A 16,785-nucleotide genomic window follows, 5' to 3' on the forward strand; every position below is an offset into this window, starting at 1 on the left:
TTGAGCTTTTTTTTTTTTTTAGGGTTGAAGTTGTTGAGGGGTTTTTTGAGGATTTTACCCCATAAACTGCCGAAGGGGCCGGATTAGGCCCCCGAAATGGACTTTGGACATGTCTGTGGTAGAGCCTTTGGCCAACAAGGGAATCAAAAGTGTGCTAAAGGTGGGAAAGGAGGTTGCAGAGGAGCTGAACAGATTACTTGCATCTGTCTTCAGAGCAGAAGACTCGCGAGTAATAAGGTGAAACAGGAGAGATGCGAGCCAGGAAGGGCGACAGAAGGGCCCGGCCGGGCGGCGACTCACCTCGCAGGCGGTGCGCCATCCCTTTGGCCCAGGCGAGGCGGCGGCGGCTGCCCAGCGACCTCCTCGCCCGTCTCGTGAGGGAAACGCGGCGGCAGCGGCGGGGCGCCTCCGGCGGAGCAAGGCCACTGGCCTGCCTTCCCCCCCACACCTTCCTCCTTTTCGCCGCGCCGCCTGCACCTCCGCTGCCTCCCGCTCTCGGCAGGCCCTCCCGGGCGTCGGGCTCTGAGGGCGAAGGCACCCCACTCCACCACGCCCATCTGCAGCATGGCCCCCGCCGCCACGCTCCCGCCAGCCGCCCTGGCTGCTTCGCCCGCCTCCTCCTCGGGCTCGAAGCCCGGGTTGTCCCGGCTCCAGGCCTGCCTCGAGCAAGACGAGAGCGGCGGCAACGGCGAGCAAGACGGAGGAGGAGGAGAAGGAGAAGAAGTGGCGGCGATTCCGCCACCGCTGCCCGGCAGGTCCCGCAGCCGCCCCAGCTCCAGATGCTCCAGGCCGCCGGGAGGGCAAAGTCCCGCTATGGCCCCCCCGACCCTGGACGAAGGCCGCCGCCGCCTCAGAAATTTTCTCTCAGGCCGGCCGAGTAACGGCGCGGGAAGGGAGCGCCTTCGCTTTCTCCACCGTCCGCCTTCCAGCCCCCCATCCCCGCCCACAGCACGCCGCCTCGCAGGGGGAAGCGGGCTGGCAGCTACACGGGCCACATGATGAGGTCTGGCGGGCCGGATTCGGCCCGCGGGCCTTGTGTTTGACACCCGTGACATAGGCCATAGCCTTAAATCTGCCTCAGTAGAGCTCCTTTGTGCAGGGGAGCTCCCTTTTGGCCTGACAGAACTCAGCACTTCAGACAGCCAAGAGAAAACAGGATAGCAGCCTCAAATCTCCCGCCCCCCCCAAAAAAAAATTACAGTCGTACCTTGGAACCCAAACGCCTTGCAATTTGAACGTTTTGGCTCCTGAACGCCACAAACCTGGAAGTGAGTGTTCCAGTTTGCGAACGTTCTTTGGAACCCAAAAGTCTGACACAGCTTTTGATTGGCTGCAGGAGCCTTGGTCCCCAAATGCTTTTGAAGTCGAACAGACTTCCAGAACGGATTCCGTTTGACTTCCAAGGTACCGCTGTATGTTTCCGGGCCATTCAGAGGACAGCCTGTCCCCTTTGTTGGAGTGCTTTATGTTGCTGGTTCATGTGTGTCTGTTTTCTGTGTCATTCCCTCCCATCCAGGGCCTGCAGGGTGTTAGAGGGCCCTCCGGCCCAGCTGTAAGTAACCTTTCTTGGTAGGCCTCAGCTGACCTGAGTCATTGGCTGTGGTTGGCTTCCTCCGCTTGTTCGCTGTCTCTCTCTTCTCTTCTCTCTCTGTCTGTCTGTCTCTAGTGCGGTAGGAGCAGCTCTGCCTTGGCATTGTGTTGTGAGATAAGGCAAGGGCCAAGCAAGGCTTGCTTGAGGGATTGCTCTGGGTCTTGCTAACTCTCTGGATATTTGAATTGGATCTTTGCAGGGCTTGCCAGGCTTCCCCGGAGTTCTGGGCAGACCGGTAGGTGCTTCCTTTGCTTCTCCCATCTGCTTGCTGTATTTCACTTGCCCCTCTCCTTGCATGTAGCAATATGCCTCTTGCTAACAGTTGTCTGTGGAGTGTTTTCGTCTTCACATTGCACTATAAGCTTTGTAGGGGAGAAGGTCGGGGCAGGGGGAAGTCGTTGGCAGAGCGGTCAAAGCAGAGGCCTGGGTCCAGAAGGAATGAAGCCACTTTAACCTCTCTCTGTACCTGTTGAATGGGGGTTCAAGATAATGAAGCTTGCAGTCAATATTTGTAAACCATTGTTGATTGTGTTAGAGTAAATGCACGAGGGAGAGTCCACAGCTCTAATAGCAATTAAACCATGAGGTCACTGGGTGATTGTAGACCAGGAGTGGCTAACCATGTTTTTTTGGCCTGAGGACCATATTCACCCTTAGCCCAACCCTCTAGCACCTGCGTATCAGTGGTGGGTGTGGCCACTCAAAGGACTCACAGCTCTTCTCAGGTGACCCATGCATATCAGCTTAGGAAGGAGGGTTATCACCCACTCCCTGCTCATCAAATGATTCATCTGGTGACAAGTGAAGGAGTCATTTGCTTCTGCATCCAGGTGCTGAGCTGTGTTGACTTTCTTTGTTGTCCCTCCTCCCCCTTTTTGCTGCCACTACTAAAATAAGTAGGACCTTACAGGTGGCATCAAAAGTGCTTGGAGGGTCAGGTCAGACCCCCAGGCAGGGGCTAAAGATCTCTGCAGTAGACCAAACGACCATCCCTCTGCCTCAGGCTTTCCTCCCTCACCCCAATAATTTAGAGGTTGTTTTTCCTGTCCCTGTGAACCATTTGAGACATGTGATGTGTACAAATAAATTTATTTTGTGAACTGGAGGTGTGCAAGTATACAAGTATACTTCACAGGAACTTACGCAGTCATTGCAGCACCCAAAAAAGTACAGGTGTGGTTTGTGGAGAATCACTGGGAAAGGTACTGTGTCCTGCCAGTTCACACAATCCTTTCCCTAAGTGTCTGTGAGCATGCAGAGGCCTGACAATGATTGCATTCTGGAAATTTAGTGGTGAAAATGTCTGTGAACTGTCCCAAAGTGGAGAGCTCTCCAGGAAGAGAGGCAGAGACGTTTCAGTACTCTGGTTTCAGTGCTCCATTTCCAGTACTGAATATGTTTCTTCATTCATTTCAGGGTAACCAGGGAGATACTGGACCACCAGGCCCTCCTGTAAGTAAAACTGGCTTTTTTCCATGAGATGTTATTGCATCCTAAAATCCTCTTAGCCAACCATGCATAGAAAAATAAGGGTCCCCAGTGTTTGGGGTAAGGATATGTAGTGTGTGCAGTCTGGATTGTTCCATTATCTAGTAGGCTAAGTTCTGACAGGAGACAGCACCTCCGGCTTGATCAGAGACAGAATATGATGTATTGCACAAGAGATTTCTGGCAGTAGTTGCTTCCTTCATTCTGTATCAACCTTGTTGTGCTTCGGTTACTGAAAATAATTGCCTTTTTTCTTTTCAGGGTCCTATTGGCCCTCCGGGCGCTCAAGGTCCACCTGGAATAAAGGTGTGTATCTGATTTGATCACCAAGAAGCCAGAGAATGATAGGGCTTTTAGAACTACTTTCTACCCAAACCAGTGACAGCTGGAGGCTTACACTCCCAGCCTTCACCATGGCCTGTGGGGAACACCACAAACACATCTCTGAATTCCCATGGATAACTCTGTTTTCTAAAAAGAAAATGGCATTGGAACTCTATTATGCCAGGTGGTTAGTCCACACTCTTCTTTGCAGAAAATGAAGCAATTGAAACTTACGTATCTGACAGACACAGGTTCATAATAGTGAGTTGTTGCGTTTTATTCTTCCTGTTTATAGGGGGATGCAGGAGAGCCTGGCTCCAGCATCCGAGTAAGTACCTCTAGCCTTCCCTTCCCTCCCTAGCCCAGCTTTCCTGCTGGTTCCTAGTCTCCTAGCCTAATAACTGTCATTTCAGGGCCTTCGCCCATTGCCTAAGTGGTTCTCATGAGTTTTACCTTTCCTTTCTGACTGTTGATATCTCATTGTTTCTTGAAAAGCCTGGTTAGTTGGGAATTCAGTACCATCGGTCCGGCTGAGTGTAAGTTTGATCAGAGGTTTCTCATCTCTTCATTGCAGGGTTTACCAGGTCTCCAGGGGAATGTTGGACTCCCAGGATCAGTAGGACCACCAGGACCTGCAGTACGTGTCCAATATGTTTCCCTAGCTTCAGAGCTATTGGAAAATTAGGTTGGGAAGTTCTTGTCTCCTCCTTCATGTTTATTGATGCTTTCTTGTTTGTGTTTATTTTCAGGGTCAACAGGGCCCTCCAGGGTTGCCAGGACAAGTGGTAAGCTTGCTTTGCACCATATGCCAACAGACTCCTCCACACGCCATGCCACTTTACGCAACTGATGTTTGTTCTTCAATGATTCAGGCTTTGGTGCCTTCTTGAGTTGAACCCCCATTGGTACATTTCGGGCCTAATGCCCTTGTGTTTGTCTTTTTGACAAAGAGCAGCTTCACGAACCAATTCTCCTCTTCCTGTTTGGTGGGATTCATTCTCGTTGCCCACTTATCCGAACAAACCCAATATGCAACTGGTTCCCTGGCCACCGTGCCCTCCGAGCAAATCTGTTTGTCCAAAACAATATGGAATGATTTTGTTGCAAAATATATTGCCTCTGTTGTCCCCCGTGTACAGACAAGTGCAGGCACTAATTCCAGCTGTTTTCTCTCCATGTCTTAGGGTGAACCTGGGAAGCTAGGTGTGCCAGGAAGGGATGGAGTGCCAGGGAAAGACGGGGAACCTGGACTGCCTGGGAAAATGGTATGGCCTACAGTGTGAGGTTGTAAGCTTCCTATCTAAACTGTGATTCTTTTCAAGACTGGGCAAGACACCAAGACTCAACTTACATGATCTCTTCTTGCCTGTGCAACCAAGGTTTGGTTACAGAAAATGAACTTGATGCATCAACTTTGCATTCTTAATACCTCTGGGGCATCATATGCAGACCAGAAAAAATCTTCTAAGCCACCTAACTCTATCGTTTTGTATGAAGCATGAGGATTAAGCTTGCAGGTTAGAGAGCAGTAAAGTATTTCCTGTAATGGTTCACAGATCACATTTTTTGATAGGGTCAAGTTAGCCATTTTTGAAGCTGAATTCAAGACATAGGGCAGTGGTTTGAAAATGAATTACAGTAGTCATACTTTATGATCAAAGAGGCCACCTTTTATGTGAAGTCCTCCTCTTCAAAGAAGCAACTGCTCCCAAGCATTTGAGAGTCGCTAGCTTCAATCCTGATTGCACAGCCCAGGGGAGTAAGAAACATTTAACACAATGGGACTTGCTTCCAAGTAAATATGCATAGAATTGCATTGTCATTGTGGGGCAAGGGAGCCTACCTAAAGTCTTACATGTTATTAACTGCTTTTCAGGGTGTTCCAGGACCAGCAGGACCTGCCGGACCCAAAGGAGAACCCGGGGATGCTGGGCTCCCAGGACAAGTGAGTAACAATCTCCTTTTCTTCCTGGAGCATATGCTTTCTCTTTCTCTCATTTGTTCAGCTAAATATTTTTGTTCTAGTAAATACTGGCTGAATTTTCCAAATATACATTGTTTCTAATGGTTATTTGTTTAAAATATTTTTTCCACTGCACTTGGAAGCACTCAAGGTAACTTGCAAACTAAAAAAAAAAAAGACAATTATATTTTTTTTACAATGAACATTGTCTCTGTTTTGTTTTATTTTATTTAATGAAATTCAATATACCATTCAATTCTTGTAAAACCTCAAAGCGGCTTACAAAACAGCAAGAACATTAAATTAAATTTACCAATAAAGGTAATTGTCTCACTTTGCTTTTAAGCATCCATCTCTCTTTCTCCCTGACTGTCTATAGAGTGTTGTGGGGCCTCCTGGAGCAAAAGGCGAGAAGGTAAGCTAAAAACAAGAAAACAGTACAGAGAACAAGGTGAGGGGCACCAATTTGGGGGTCACCCCTGATGTCAAAATGTATTGGGCCCGCCTGATACAGTGTACTGAACAACAGTATGATGCATTCTGGTGGCACAAGTTGACAGAAATACAGCAGACCTGAGTCCTTTGGCAGCTTAGTGAGGATTGTAGAAGCAGTTTCAGGATTATGACTCGAAATCTGCTTGCCGTACAAATATTACCCCTTGAAAAGTGGTGGTGTCTGCAGTGGGTGCAGATCAGTGCTAATTTATTTATTTTACATTTTCTTACACTTATAGCTAACCGTACTTCTGTCATGCAATCCAAGGTCATGTTTGTCTGGTTCGCAAGTGGTGGCCCATCTATCCACTGAGCCAGACCTACTGAGCTTCCACATAGTGGTGACCTCATAGAGCTTTCAAACTGTGTCATGGATGCCATAACTTGTCAGGACTGTGCTGCCTGTTCACTAGCGCTGTGAGCTATGGCTCTTCCTTTTCAAAGAGAGTGGCTTTGCTCCTGACATGTTTTCCAGCAAGACTGAAAAAGGAGCATACTCTCTTTGTGTTCCATAGTCTTCATGGAATCTAAAGAGAGAAATAAATTCAGTCAGATAAAACAAATGTGCCTGGCGCTTATTTTCTGGAAGTGTAGGGAGAAGAGAATACCAACTTTTGAGGGTGGGGTGGGAAGGTTGACTGGATTTGAAGGGAAGCTTCAGCAGTACTGATAATCTACATTATCTGTTTTAGGGTTCACCAGGTGACTTTGATGGGGAAATTTTTGGAAAACCGGTGCGTTGGCCTTTCTTATTACCTTTTTTCCCATTTCTGGTTCTCAGACTCTTGTTTCCCAAGCCAGGTATCAATGCTGATCTTTCTACTTTACAGGGTCCCAAAGGTGATCGAGGCATTCCAGGCCCTCGAGGAGAAAAGGTGAGAAACAGATTTCCAGGAAGGAGCCTTGGTGCGCTGTGTCTGTGTCTGTCTGAGTCTGTGTCTGTCTGTCTGTCTGTCTGTCTGTCTGTCTCTCTCTCTCTCTCTCTCTCTCTCTCTCTCTCTCTCTCTCTCTCTGGAAGCTGAGGACTTCATGGAAGCCCTTGAGGCCTTGGCTCATTTTCAGTGTAGATACCTCTAGATAACCTTCCTTTCTCCATACTAGGGTGAACCTGGGAATCAAGGAGATCCTGGAGATCCTGGAGAAGATGTACGTACTATGTAAAATGAAATGCTTGATCAAGCTACCACTGGCAAGGAGGTACCCCTGTCCAATGAATGTGACTTGGGTGTTGGAAGAGTAACCATGCATCATCTGATTTCCAAAATGGGGTGCCTATTTCCCTAGGGAGGCAACCTCCTAGGGTGAACGATTGAACGAGTGTGTGTGTGTGTGTGTGTGTGTGTGTGTGTGACTGGAGGGACAATAGGCTATGTAGAAACATAGCTGCCTGATACTCATGAAGCAACACAATCCTAGATGAAAATATATTAACAAAAAGTATCTTAACAAAATCTGTAATTTAAATCCATTACTTGCTAACATCTTCCTGCCTATCCTCAGAGGATATGATGGCCATCTCTTTTATAGTGCCTTTTTTGTATTTGAAATGTGTTGCCACATTCTTTTCTCTCCTGCCACCTTAGCATCACTCTTAGCAATGCATCTAACACCTTTTGCTATTTTTCTGTTTTTGGATTTTAATAGGGAGCCAAAGGATCATCTGGGATCAAGGGAGAAAAGGTATACAGTGGTTCTCATGTGTTTTATTGAAGCTTCTGTTGGTTAAAGTCCAAATGTTTATTAAATCTTTTAGGTGTGCTTTTATTGTCCATATGCAATATTCGTAGATGTTCCTAATTCTACATTGTCCCAAGTATCTGTTAGTGGCCAGGAACTCAGTAGCAGTCAAAATGGTGCTCATAAATGGGGACTGAGGGCATCCATGTTATATTTCATCTGAACTATCCTGTTCTTGTCCAGTTTGCAGCCCACAGAGGAAGCTTACCCAGTCCAGTCCAGTCCAGTCCAGTCCAGTCCCCACTGAGCCTGCTGAGTTAGGGAAGTTGTTGTCTCAACCAGAGCTCAGAGTCATCTTGGGGCTTAAGAACAGTGGGACAACCTTCTCTTCTAGTGGTTCCCTACCCTTGGAAGAGCTGTGAGCAGCCTTTAAAAGGCCTGTAGCTATTCTGCAGTCGTATGGCTCTGTGTGGTTGGGGAACAGGTGAAGCTGCAGGTGACTCAACCTCAGACACTGGAGATGATAGGAGAACCACATCCTCATCCCAGGACAGTGTAGAAATAAGTGCTGAGGGATCCCATTCAAGGGGGACCATCTAAATCCTCCTGAGATTGACACTGGGACCCCAAGGTAGGGACCATGACATCACCTTGCTTCCCAGTCAGTGAGCCACCTGCAAATGAACTAAATTATGCCATCTTTTCTATGTGAGCTAACCACCCACCATTAGTGCTCTCAGTGCAGTCTATTGGGACATAAGCAACCAGAACTTAATATTTATTCATTATCTAGGCACACAATTGCTTTTTCTTTCATTTGCATCATTCAGGGATCACTTGGGATTGGCCAACAGGGACCTCCTGGGCAAACTGGACCTCCAGGATTAAAGGTAATCCCTTTCCTGTTAATTCTGTGACCCCATGGTATGCAGCTTTTTGGAAATGTTCATGTCCCCCCCCTCCATTTTGCTCCTTTACACAGCTTTAGCCTCAGGATGCATAAGCCTCTTCAAACTATTTCAGCACTGCCTTTGGTGGACAGCTCCTGCTGAAGAAACTGCTGTTCTTCTTGGGGTTTGCAAATCAGAACCAGGAAAAAGTAACATCAGAGTACTATATCTTAGAATACAGAACCAAATACAGAGGAATGTTAATGTTCCATAGCTGAGATTGTAAATTTGGAAATTGCTTCATTCAGTACTATACTCTAAGCCTGGGTTTCTGTTCCTTTTGAGTTTTAGCCAGATAAAAAATATATTTCAGAGGCACATAATCTATTCAGTTCTATTGTCTAGGTGTATTAGAAAGGTTAGAATAATAATTATAAAACTATGAGTGCAAGCCTCATACTTCTTTTATGAATTTGTAGTGAAAATGGCTGTCAGATGTTTGGGATGGGGGAAGAAGGGGGTGTGGCCATGAGGATTACCTATTTCTGGATCTGACATAATGCCATGCGGTTTCTTTTCAGGGAGACCCTGGCTTGCCTGGACCCCCAGGACCTCCAGGTTCACCAGGCGCAGCTGGGATTCCAGGCCAGCCAGGTCTGAGAGGAGAAAACGGACCAGCTGGCCTTCCAGGACCTCCAGGAGAGAGGGTAAGGGAGGTCACCGCCACCACCCTTCAAACTCCAGTGCTCTTCCTTCCTTTGTTGTCAAGATAAATTAATGGTACTCTTTAGGAGCCACAAGGAGCTTCAGGTGTGCAGCTGTTCCATGAATGAACATTATTCTTTTATCGGACGCTTTGATAGGTGCCCCGGGATTGGCATGTGATTCTGAAGTTGTCCATAGCAATGAACATTGTCCTAGTTTATTTGGGCTTCCTTGTAGCCTTTGAGCAACCCAGCCTGGTTCTAAACGAAGAGGGACACCATGTGGTTCTAGATTTGGGTTCACTGAAAAGGATGGATCGTTTTTAGCTCAGCTTAATAAAAGCTTTTGCAGTGACATCTGTTTTCCTTACCAGGGTCAGACTGGCTTTCCTGGAAGAGAGGGCACCACAGGACTTCCAGGTCCACCTGGACCACAAGGACCAGCGGTATGTACAGCATTTTGAAAGTGGATGTATGGTGAGGATTGCATAGATAGACAGACAGATAGATAGATAGATAGATAGATAGATAGATAGATAGATAGATAGATAGATGCATTCTAGCTGGATCCTATCCCATGTGCCACAGTGTTACTTGTGTGTATTCCTGTGTGGATGCTGCAATATTAACCTGGTTCCTCCCCCTTTCCCCATCACTTTTTTATTATAGGGTACACAAGGCATTCCAGGAGTGAAAGGTGACAAGGTAGGCCCTGGTTTTGCCCACTAGCCTCCAGAAGCTCTGAAAAAAAGATGGCGATCCACACATGGCCCCACCTGCTTAATTTGTACAGTTTGCTGTTGCTCAGGGCTGCTGGTCCTTATGAATCTTATAGAATTTGGTAGAATCTGGCAACTGGTTAAAAAATCTAAAAAATATATATCAGTTTTTAGTGTAAGAAAGGCAGGTTTTAGCCCCTATAGTCTCAGATCAGATAGTCTCAGTTTAAGATCTTGCAGGAAGTTTGTTTCTGCCCAATATCACACTATATAAACCAAAAAAAAGAAGAACCAATGAACTGCTGCACTTATGAGACTTCGTTTTTTGCATTATTCAGAGAATTGGTTGGTGTTTTTTTTTTAAAAAATACCTTTAATACCTTATTACTTAAGTTATATCAAGCCTATTTTTTCCTTGGAAATATTCTGACAAAGTTTGAGGATCTTTAAATAGATGCAAAGCTTTGCTGAGTTTCTGGCTCCTTAAATTTTTTGAGAAAAGGTTGCACATCAACAGGATGGATTTTCGTTTTCCTCATTTTTTAATTTTAATTTTTTTTAGGGGGCCATAGGTATTGGGCAGCCAGGCGCTAGAGGCGAGCGAGGAGATCCAGGACCCCGGGTATGTATCTTGATTCTGCTTCTCAGACTTAGACCAAGATTTGTGGGGTGGAATCAGCTCACCTCAATATATAGGTGTGGCAGTCTATCTGTATCAGACAAGCAGCAAACAGAGACAGAGCAGGTGGCTATGTGGGATTTTGCACTGTTTGAAGGAAAAGTCTGTAGCAACCTTCTGGTTTCCATGAGGAGGAGGAACAGATATTCATGGCCATCAGGCAACAAAAACGACTGGCACCATTTTGTCTTTCTGTAGAATAAACCTTTAGAAACCCAAGCAGAACCCGTACTTTGATATTTTCTGAAGATCTCCTTAGCTCAGGGGTTGCCAGTTTGGCAACCTCCATATGTTGCTTGACTACAAGTCCCATCATCCCTGAACACTGGCCATGTTGGCTGGGTCTGATGGGAGTTGGTTTCCAACAACCTCTGATGTCATGCTGGCTGCCCCTGCCTTCGCTTAACTTTGATGCAGCATCTTCAGGATTCATCTGCTTGCTGAATGTCGTGATAGGTTCTCGCGTTAGGTTCAGTCTACAGTTACAACCGCAACCTCTTCCCCATCCTGTGCTCTTTCCTTTCATCTGCTTCAATGCCCTTCTCTTCTTTTTTTTCCAGGGCGAAGATGGTCGCCCAGGGATGGAAGGAGATCGCGGGCCTGCAGTAAATATCTTGACTCCCCTTCATTCTTTCTCTGCTTCCTCAAACCTGAGCATAAGCATTGGTTGTCATTCTGAAATGACCTCCCTTCTGTTTTGTCTTTAGGGGCCTCCAGGAAACAGAGGCGAGAGAGGTGACAAAGTAAGTAAAGCCTTTTTTTGTGGGCTGGGGTGGGGAATTGTAAGAGGGAAATGAATGAGGTAAAGGCTGCCTTTGTGTCATCCCTTCCTTCCTGCTGATCACTGAAATAGCAATATTTTTAGGAATAAAACTCTGGATCAAGACCACTGAAGGAAGGCTAAATCAGATTATTTGTCTCCTAGTGTTACCCACTGGTGTAATCACTCTTGGGCTTACGAGCAAAGGGAAACTTATATTGCAGAGACTGAGAGTCAACGTCTAAGTGACTTGAGACAATGAAAACAGCTGGCTTTTTTAGCTTATACTGTAAATTTTTATTTTACAAAATGACTAAAACAATAAGCTAAACAACACACCCACAACAAAAGTCGTACTATAAAATTCACAAAGCGCTACAGCACTCATAATCCACAAAACAATATTAACAACATGAACAAACTAGCAACCAAAAACAAACGAAGCACTCTCCACCCCCAGGACTCATAATCTTCCAGTCAGTTCATCAAAAGACACCTGCGCATAATGTCCGTGGTGGCAACATGGTTCAGAAGGTTCCTAGGGCTGGAAGGTGGGGCCAGGCAGGTGGAAAAGCCATTGCCTGATGGCCAGCACAAAGTCTCGCTGCCTTCAGTATTATAAATATTTGAAATTATATTGACAATTCCCCAAATATGTTTGCAGTTGGCCTAGTCTGAGTAGAAAATAACCTGAGTGAGACTGGAATCTTGAGAATGATGAATTAAACAGACTTATTTTCACCTTTACTTTCTTCTCTCCTAGGGAGATGTTGGGCTCATGGGGCTGAAGGGAGACAAGGTGAGAGCTCCATCCATGGCAGGATTGTGATGATTGAATGCAACCTTGTGGGATTCCAAGCCCAAACCCTTCAAAGCAAGCAAGGAAGAAAACACATCCCTGCTGGCAGAGCTGCTTCTGTAAACACCATGTTTCCGCCTGATGCACATTAGTCTGGCCTTAGGAAAGACGATATCAGGGCATTCACTGACGAGCTTCCATCCACATACCTGCAGTAGCTCTGCTTATAGAGAGTCAGGTGGTGTCTGTATGGGGAAGGCTGTAGCTGAGAGGTAGAGCACATTCTTTGCATGCAAAAGGTAACAGGTGCAAGCCCCAGCATCACCAGGTAGGGCTGAGAAAGAAACTCCTGCCTAAAAGAGACCCACTGCCTGTCATTATAGACCATACTGAACTGGATACAGCAATGTTCTGACACACAATAAGGCAGCTTCCGATATTGGTATAGTTAGCGGTATGTGGCGTTACCCCTAAACTTTTTTTCCCTGACCTTGCAATTGCTCTAATCATTCTGTAGGTGTGAGGTAAGCTGGTGCTGTCTCCTTGGATTTTGCCATGCTGTTACGAAAAGCTTCCGTTGATGCTGTCTGGACTGAAAATTTGAATTTGCCCAGGAGAAAGTGATTTTTGCTCACATGACCAACAGGAATGAGGGATGCAGGCATATGATCTGATTGGCAATTGCTTTCTCTCAATTGCAGGGTGACACTGCCGTTGTGGAGGGCCCACCAGGTGCCCGGGGGAACAAAGGGGAGCCAGTAAGTGTCTTGGCTTTATCTTTATATATAAAAAAAACCTCTACTATGTGGTGGGGGTGGGGGGGGAACATGTGGCACTGAAGTCTGCATCCCTAGTCCTTTCAACTAGTTTTCTTTCCTTGTACCTGTTGATGTTTCACCCAATATCATATCATATACCATTTGTTCTCATCCGACTGCACTGCTGGTTATTTACTGATAATCCCTCTTTCCCATCCTTTTCTAGGGAGACCGTGGCCTAAAAGGGATGGAAGGTGACAAAGGTGACAAAGGAGACCAAGGCATCTCTGGAGAGAAGGTACCAGAGCAAATCCCTGGGTACCTGCATACATGACTTACATTGGGTTGGGGTTGTATACCTGTGTCTGAAGGCAATGAGCAGATATGGGGCCATATTTTACACAGATCATAAAGTTGCCAACTCAGAACAAGTGGTAGGGGGGTTTTTTTGGGGGGGTGCTGCAAAACACTACTAGGACATTGGCAAGGCAGGCTAAAAGAAGTAGATTCAAATTCTGAATTCTCACTGGTGTACAATAAGGTTACCAAAAGATATAATAATGGTACAATCACTTAAAATTAACCATAACTTCAGAAATCTTAAAGTGCTCGCTGAAATAAAAATGTCTTCACCAAGTTCCAACAGGGAGGAAGCTTGTCTGATCTTGGTTAGGAAGAAGTTGAACACATGACTCCTAAACTCTGGCTTTGGCCTATAGTAATTTTGGAAAGTGATTTTTGTCCCTTCAGCACCAGGATGGGACAACCAACTTCTTTTCTCTGTTGCCCATATTTTTCATTAACATTCACTTTTATAACCTATAGGGAGCGAGAGGTGAGCAGGGAGAGAAGGGGTCAGCAGGATTCCCAGGAGCACGTGGTCCTGGTGGGCAGAAGGTAAGAGGTTATCTCATAGTTCACTGATTACTGTTGTCCTATACGACTTCAGGAATTACGCCGTTTCACTGGTGGGGATGTCGGGCGTGAAGAACGCTTTGTCATTTAGGGTGGGTTTAGGAGACACCTGCTTTCTTAAAGACTGCAGAAATGACACCGCAGGTTTCATGTCTAAAAATATCGGGTGGCCGTACTCAAAGGTTGCAATCTAAAGTATTAGTAATATGGCTGGTTGACAGCAGCTAGGATATCGATGTGATCTCGTCTTCTTTTCAAGTATCATTGCAGGTGCTTTGAAACTTCTGCTAGCAAGAAGACTGTCATTCTGGAGTGGCTTGTGCATGTTAGAAAGTTCAAAGATGTCAGCACAATGATGCCCCTTTGTAGTCTTCATTGTTTTTAGAGACTCTCATTGAGGCCAGCAAAAGTTTTAATTTAGATTTTGAAGCTGAAATGGCCACCTCCCAGCCTTTGATCTTTGTTGTATGCATATCTGTGTGCAGGTGTCTTCTTTAGCATACCTGCCCACTTGACTTCTCACCTTTGTATTAAGCATTTCCATATTGTGTATTTGCACAGGGAGAAGTTGGTGCATCGGGAGAACCAGGAGAGCCGGTGAGGACTTGTCCTTTGCTGCTCTTTCTGCTCTTTCTTATGCAGATCACAGCCTGAGATTCACAGTGACTTGCCTTCCTCTTTATCCCTCCAGGGCCAACCCGGGAAGGATGGCATCCCAGGCACCAGAGGGGAGAAAGGAGACATGGGTCCTTTTGGGATGCGAGGTCCAAAGGTGTGGCATGGTGTGATTTGCTTTCTTTTGTGTTTCTCCCTGTGATCCCAAGAGATAGTTTCCAGACAAGGAAGTACTATGTGAGCCCTGTCACAAAACAGAGTGGAGCTGAATCTCTCCGGCAACGCTATTTTAATATACTTGGGAACTATCAAAGGGGAGGTTCAGATTTTGTGGTTGTTGTGGGGTGTGTTGTTGCTTCTTATAGCCCGAGACTGCTTGCATTATCAAGAAAAGGTTTCTTCATCTTGTAATCCATTATTGCATGTAAAAGGTGCCTCTGTAGCTCATCAGCAAAGGGTGTGAAGATCCTTGGATTATACTGGCAGAATACATCCCCTGCTGGGCTGGCACAGTGGGTAAAAACCTTGGATTGGATGTGGGAGATCCATGTTCAAATCATTCCTCAATCATGCAGCTTATTGGGAAATTCTGTATTATTCAGCCTGGTCCATTTCACCAGATGGTTATCATGCTATTGTCACCAATGGGCTTGCTGTTGCTTTGTCTGGGCAGGGGTCAGGAGATGTATTCTAAAATCCTAATAATTTTTTGTAAAGAATGGCAATGAACTGTGTACACTGAACTGTACAATAAAAATAGTTTAAGACTTATTTGTGGTGTTCTATTTCTCTTCTACCTGTTGTAGGGGGACCGAGGGATGAAAGGAGCCTGTGGCCAGGATGGAGATAAGGGGGAGAAAGTAAGTGCCAAAGTTTCTCTTGGTTCCTCTCCCCCCCCCCCTTTGCATTATGACACATTGGGTGGTACTTAAATAAATAAAAATGCCAGTGTAAGGATTAGCACTAGTGCAAGGGGATTCTACCCCCCCTCTCTAAAGCACTAGAAGTTTTCAAAACATTGCTTTGGGCAGACACAGAATCTGTATGTGTGACTGCACAGAAACTCCAATCAGCTGAGCAATGGGGGGGGGGGAAAGGTTGCAGCACAGGGATAGCAACCACTGCTGCATCAGGATCACTAGGTATTCAAGTCTTTAGCCTCCCCTTTCTCCAGCAGTCCTGATGCAGCTGAGATCATTCTGCGTACATGTGTAACTTGTGGCTGTGTGTGAGAAATGTGTGACAGCACAGCAGCAGGAGAGGGGGTGTGGGTGTGGGTGTGGGTGTGATTGTGCTTATGTCCCTGCCCACCACTGTGCCTGCCCACCACTTCTTGTTGCCCTTGAGGGTCAAAAGGTTGCTCACCTCTGTCCAAGAGAGCAACCGCTCTTCCTATGAAGAGTGTGTGAGCTCACTGCCATGCTAGCACCCAGCATTTCCCTCTCTTGTGTCCTTTCTCACTATTGGACCCTCCATCTCTTCTAGGGAGAGCCAGGCCTGCCAGGCCGAATGGGACTTGCCGGAAGGAAGGGTGACCCTGTAAGTGTTCCCAGCGCATGCCAATGAAGCAGTGTGTGGCAAGATATGTGTTTAGAGAGGTCAGCCTACCTTCTGCTTTCTTTTCCTAGGGTGAGGTGGGCCTGCCTGGAACCCCAGGAATCCCCGGGAAAGAAGGCCTCATTGGACCCAAGGTATGGACTAGAGAACATTTATGTGGACTCAGTTAATTGGGCTGGAGGATGGCCAGTAATATGAAGCTGCATCCTAGCAAGATGGAAGTACCAAGGATGGGAACCAGGCAGAGGGCCTTCTCGGTAGTGGCACCCACCCTGTGGAATGCCCTCCCACCAGATGTCAAAGAGAACTACCAGACTTTTAGAAGATACCTGAAGGCAGCCCTGTTTAGGGACGCTTTTAATGTTTGATGCATTACTGTATTTTAATATTTTGTTGAAAGCCGCCCAGAGTGGCTGGGGAAGCCCAGCCAGATGGGCGGGGTATAAATAAATTATTATTATTATTATTATTATTATTATTATTATGTGTTCTTGAGTCTGGTTTTTCTTTTGTGTGTGTGTGGGGGGGTGATCTTTATGAAATGCTTACTCTTACAGACACATCTAAAAAGTCCACTTAAGTTATATACTTGATCAATGTGTTTTGTTATTAGGGCGACAGAGGATTTGATGGCCAACAGGGGTCCAAAGGAGACCAAGGAGAAAAGGGGGACAGGGTATGTTGTTATTTCCCTGGAAGGTGGTGAGGTTTCTGGTTTCATCAGGATCAAAGGTAGTCTCAGACTGCTGAAGAATTTGAGAGCATCCCTGCAAGTCCCTTTTCTATGCTCTGGCACACAATGTGATGCCTTCGGACATGTGCTTCATCTTCTGTGCGTCTGCTGGGCAACT

General features: G+C 46.2%; 1 protein-coding gene across 6 annotated transcripts in view; it reads left to right on the forward strand.

Moving 5' to 3' along the window:
• Positions 1-16,785, forward strand: part of COL7A1 (collagen type VII alpha 1 chain) — a 110,047-nt gene that overhangs the window by 81,839 nt on the left and 11,423 nt on the right. For 5 of the 6 annotated variants that reach the window (XM_083489076.1, XM_083489080.1, XM_083489079.1 and 2 more), the window contains 30 exons: positions 1,517-1,552; positions 3,008-3,043; positions 3,341-3,385; positions 3,699-3,731; positions 3,978-4,040; positions 4,153-4,188; positions 4,588-4,668; positions 5,280-5,348; positions 5,746-5,781; positions 6,554-6,595; positions 6,692-6,736; positions 6,963-7,007; positions 7,506-7,541; positions 8,369-8,428; positions 9,010-9,135; positions 9,507-9,578; positions 9,802-9,837; positions 10,414-10,473; positions 11,091-11,135; positions 11,238-11,273; positions 12,054-12,089; positions 12,791-12,847; positions 13,074-13,145; positions 13,673-13,744; positions 14,324-14,359; positions 14,454-14,534; positions 15,184-15,237; positions 15,863-15,916; positions 16,006-16,068; positions 16,548-16,610. In XM_083489076.1, the coding sequence (XP_083345202.1) occupies positions 1,517-1,552; positions 3,008-3,043; positions 3,341-3,385; positions 3,699-3,731; positions 3,978-4,040; positions 4,153-4,188; positions 4,588-4,668; positions 5,280-5,348; positions 5,746-5,781; positions 6,554-6,595; positions 6,692-6,736; positions 6,963-7,007; positions 7,506-7,541; positions 8,369-8,428; positions 9,010-9,135; positions 9,507-9,578; positions 9,802-9,837; positions 10,414-10,473; positions 11,091-11,135; positions 11,238-11,273; positions 12,054-12,089; positions 12,791-12,847; positions 13,074-13,145; positions 13,673-13,744; positions 14,324-14,359; positions 14,454-14,534; positions 15,184-15,237; positions 15,863-15,916; positions 16,006-16,068; positions 16,548-16,610 (1,626 nt within the window). Of the gene's footprint in view, positions 1-1,516; positions 1,553-1,790; positions 1,827-3,007; positions 3,044-3,340; positions 3,386-3,698; positions 3,732-3,977; positions 4,041-4,152; positions 4,189-4,587; positions 4,669-5,279; positions 5,349-5,745; positions 5,782-6,553; positions 6,596-6,691; positions 6,737-6,962; positions 7,008-7,505; positions 7,542-8,368; positions 8,429-9,009; positions 9,136-9,506; positions 9,579-9,801; positions 9,838-10,413; positions 10,474-11,090; positions 11,136-11,237; positions 11,274-12,053; positions 12,090-12,790; positions 12,848-13,073; positions 13,146-13,672; positions 13,745-14,323; positions 14,360-14,453; positions 14,535-15,183; positions 15,238-15,862; positions 15,917-16,005; positions 16,069-16,547; positions 16,611-16,785 lie in introns of all 6 variants that reach the window. The other variant, XM_083489078.1, reaches the window with a different exon arrangement.

This window comes from Podarcis liolepis, assembly GCF_965112155.1.
Source record: "Podarcis liolepis genome assembly, chromosome: 2".
NCBI classification, from domain to species: domain Eukaryota; kingdom Metazoa; phylum Chordata; class Lepidosauria; order Squamata; family Lacertidae; genus Podarcis; species Podarcis liolepis.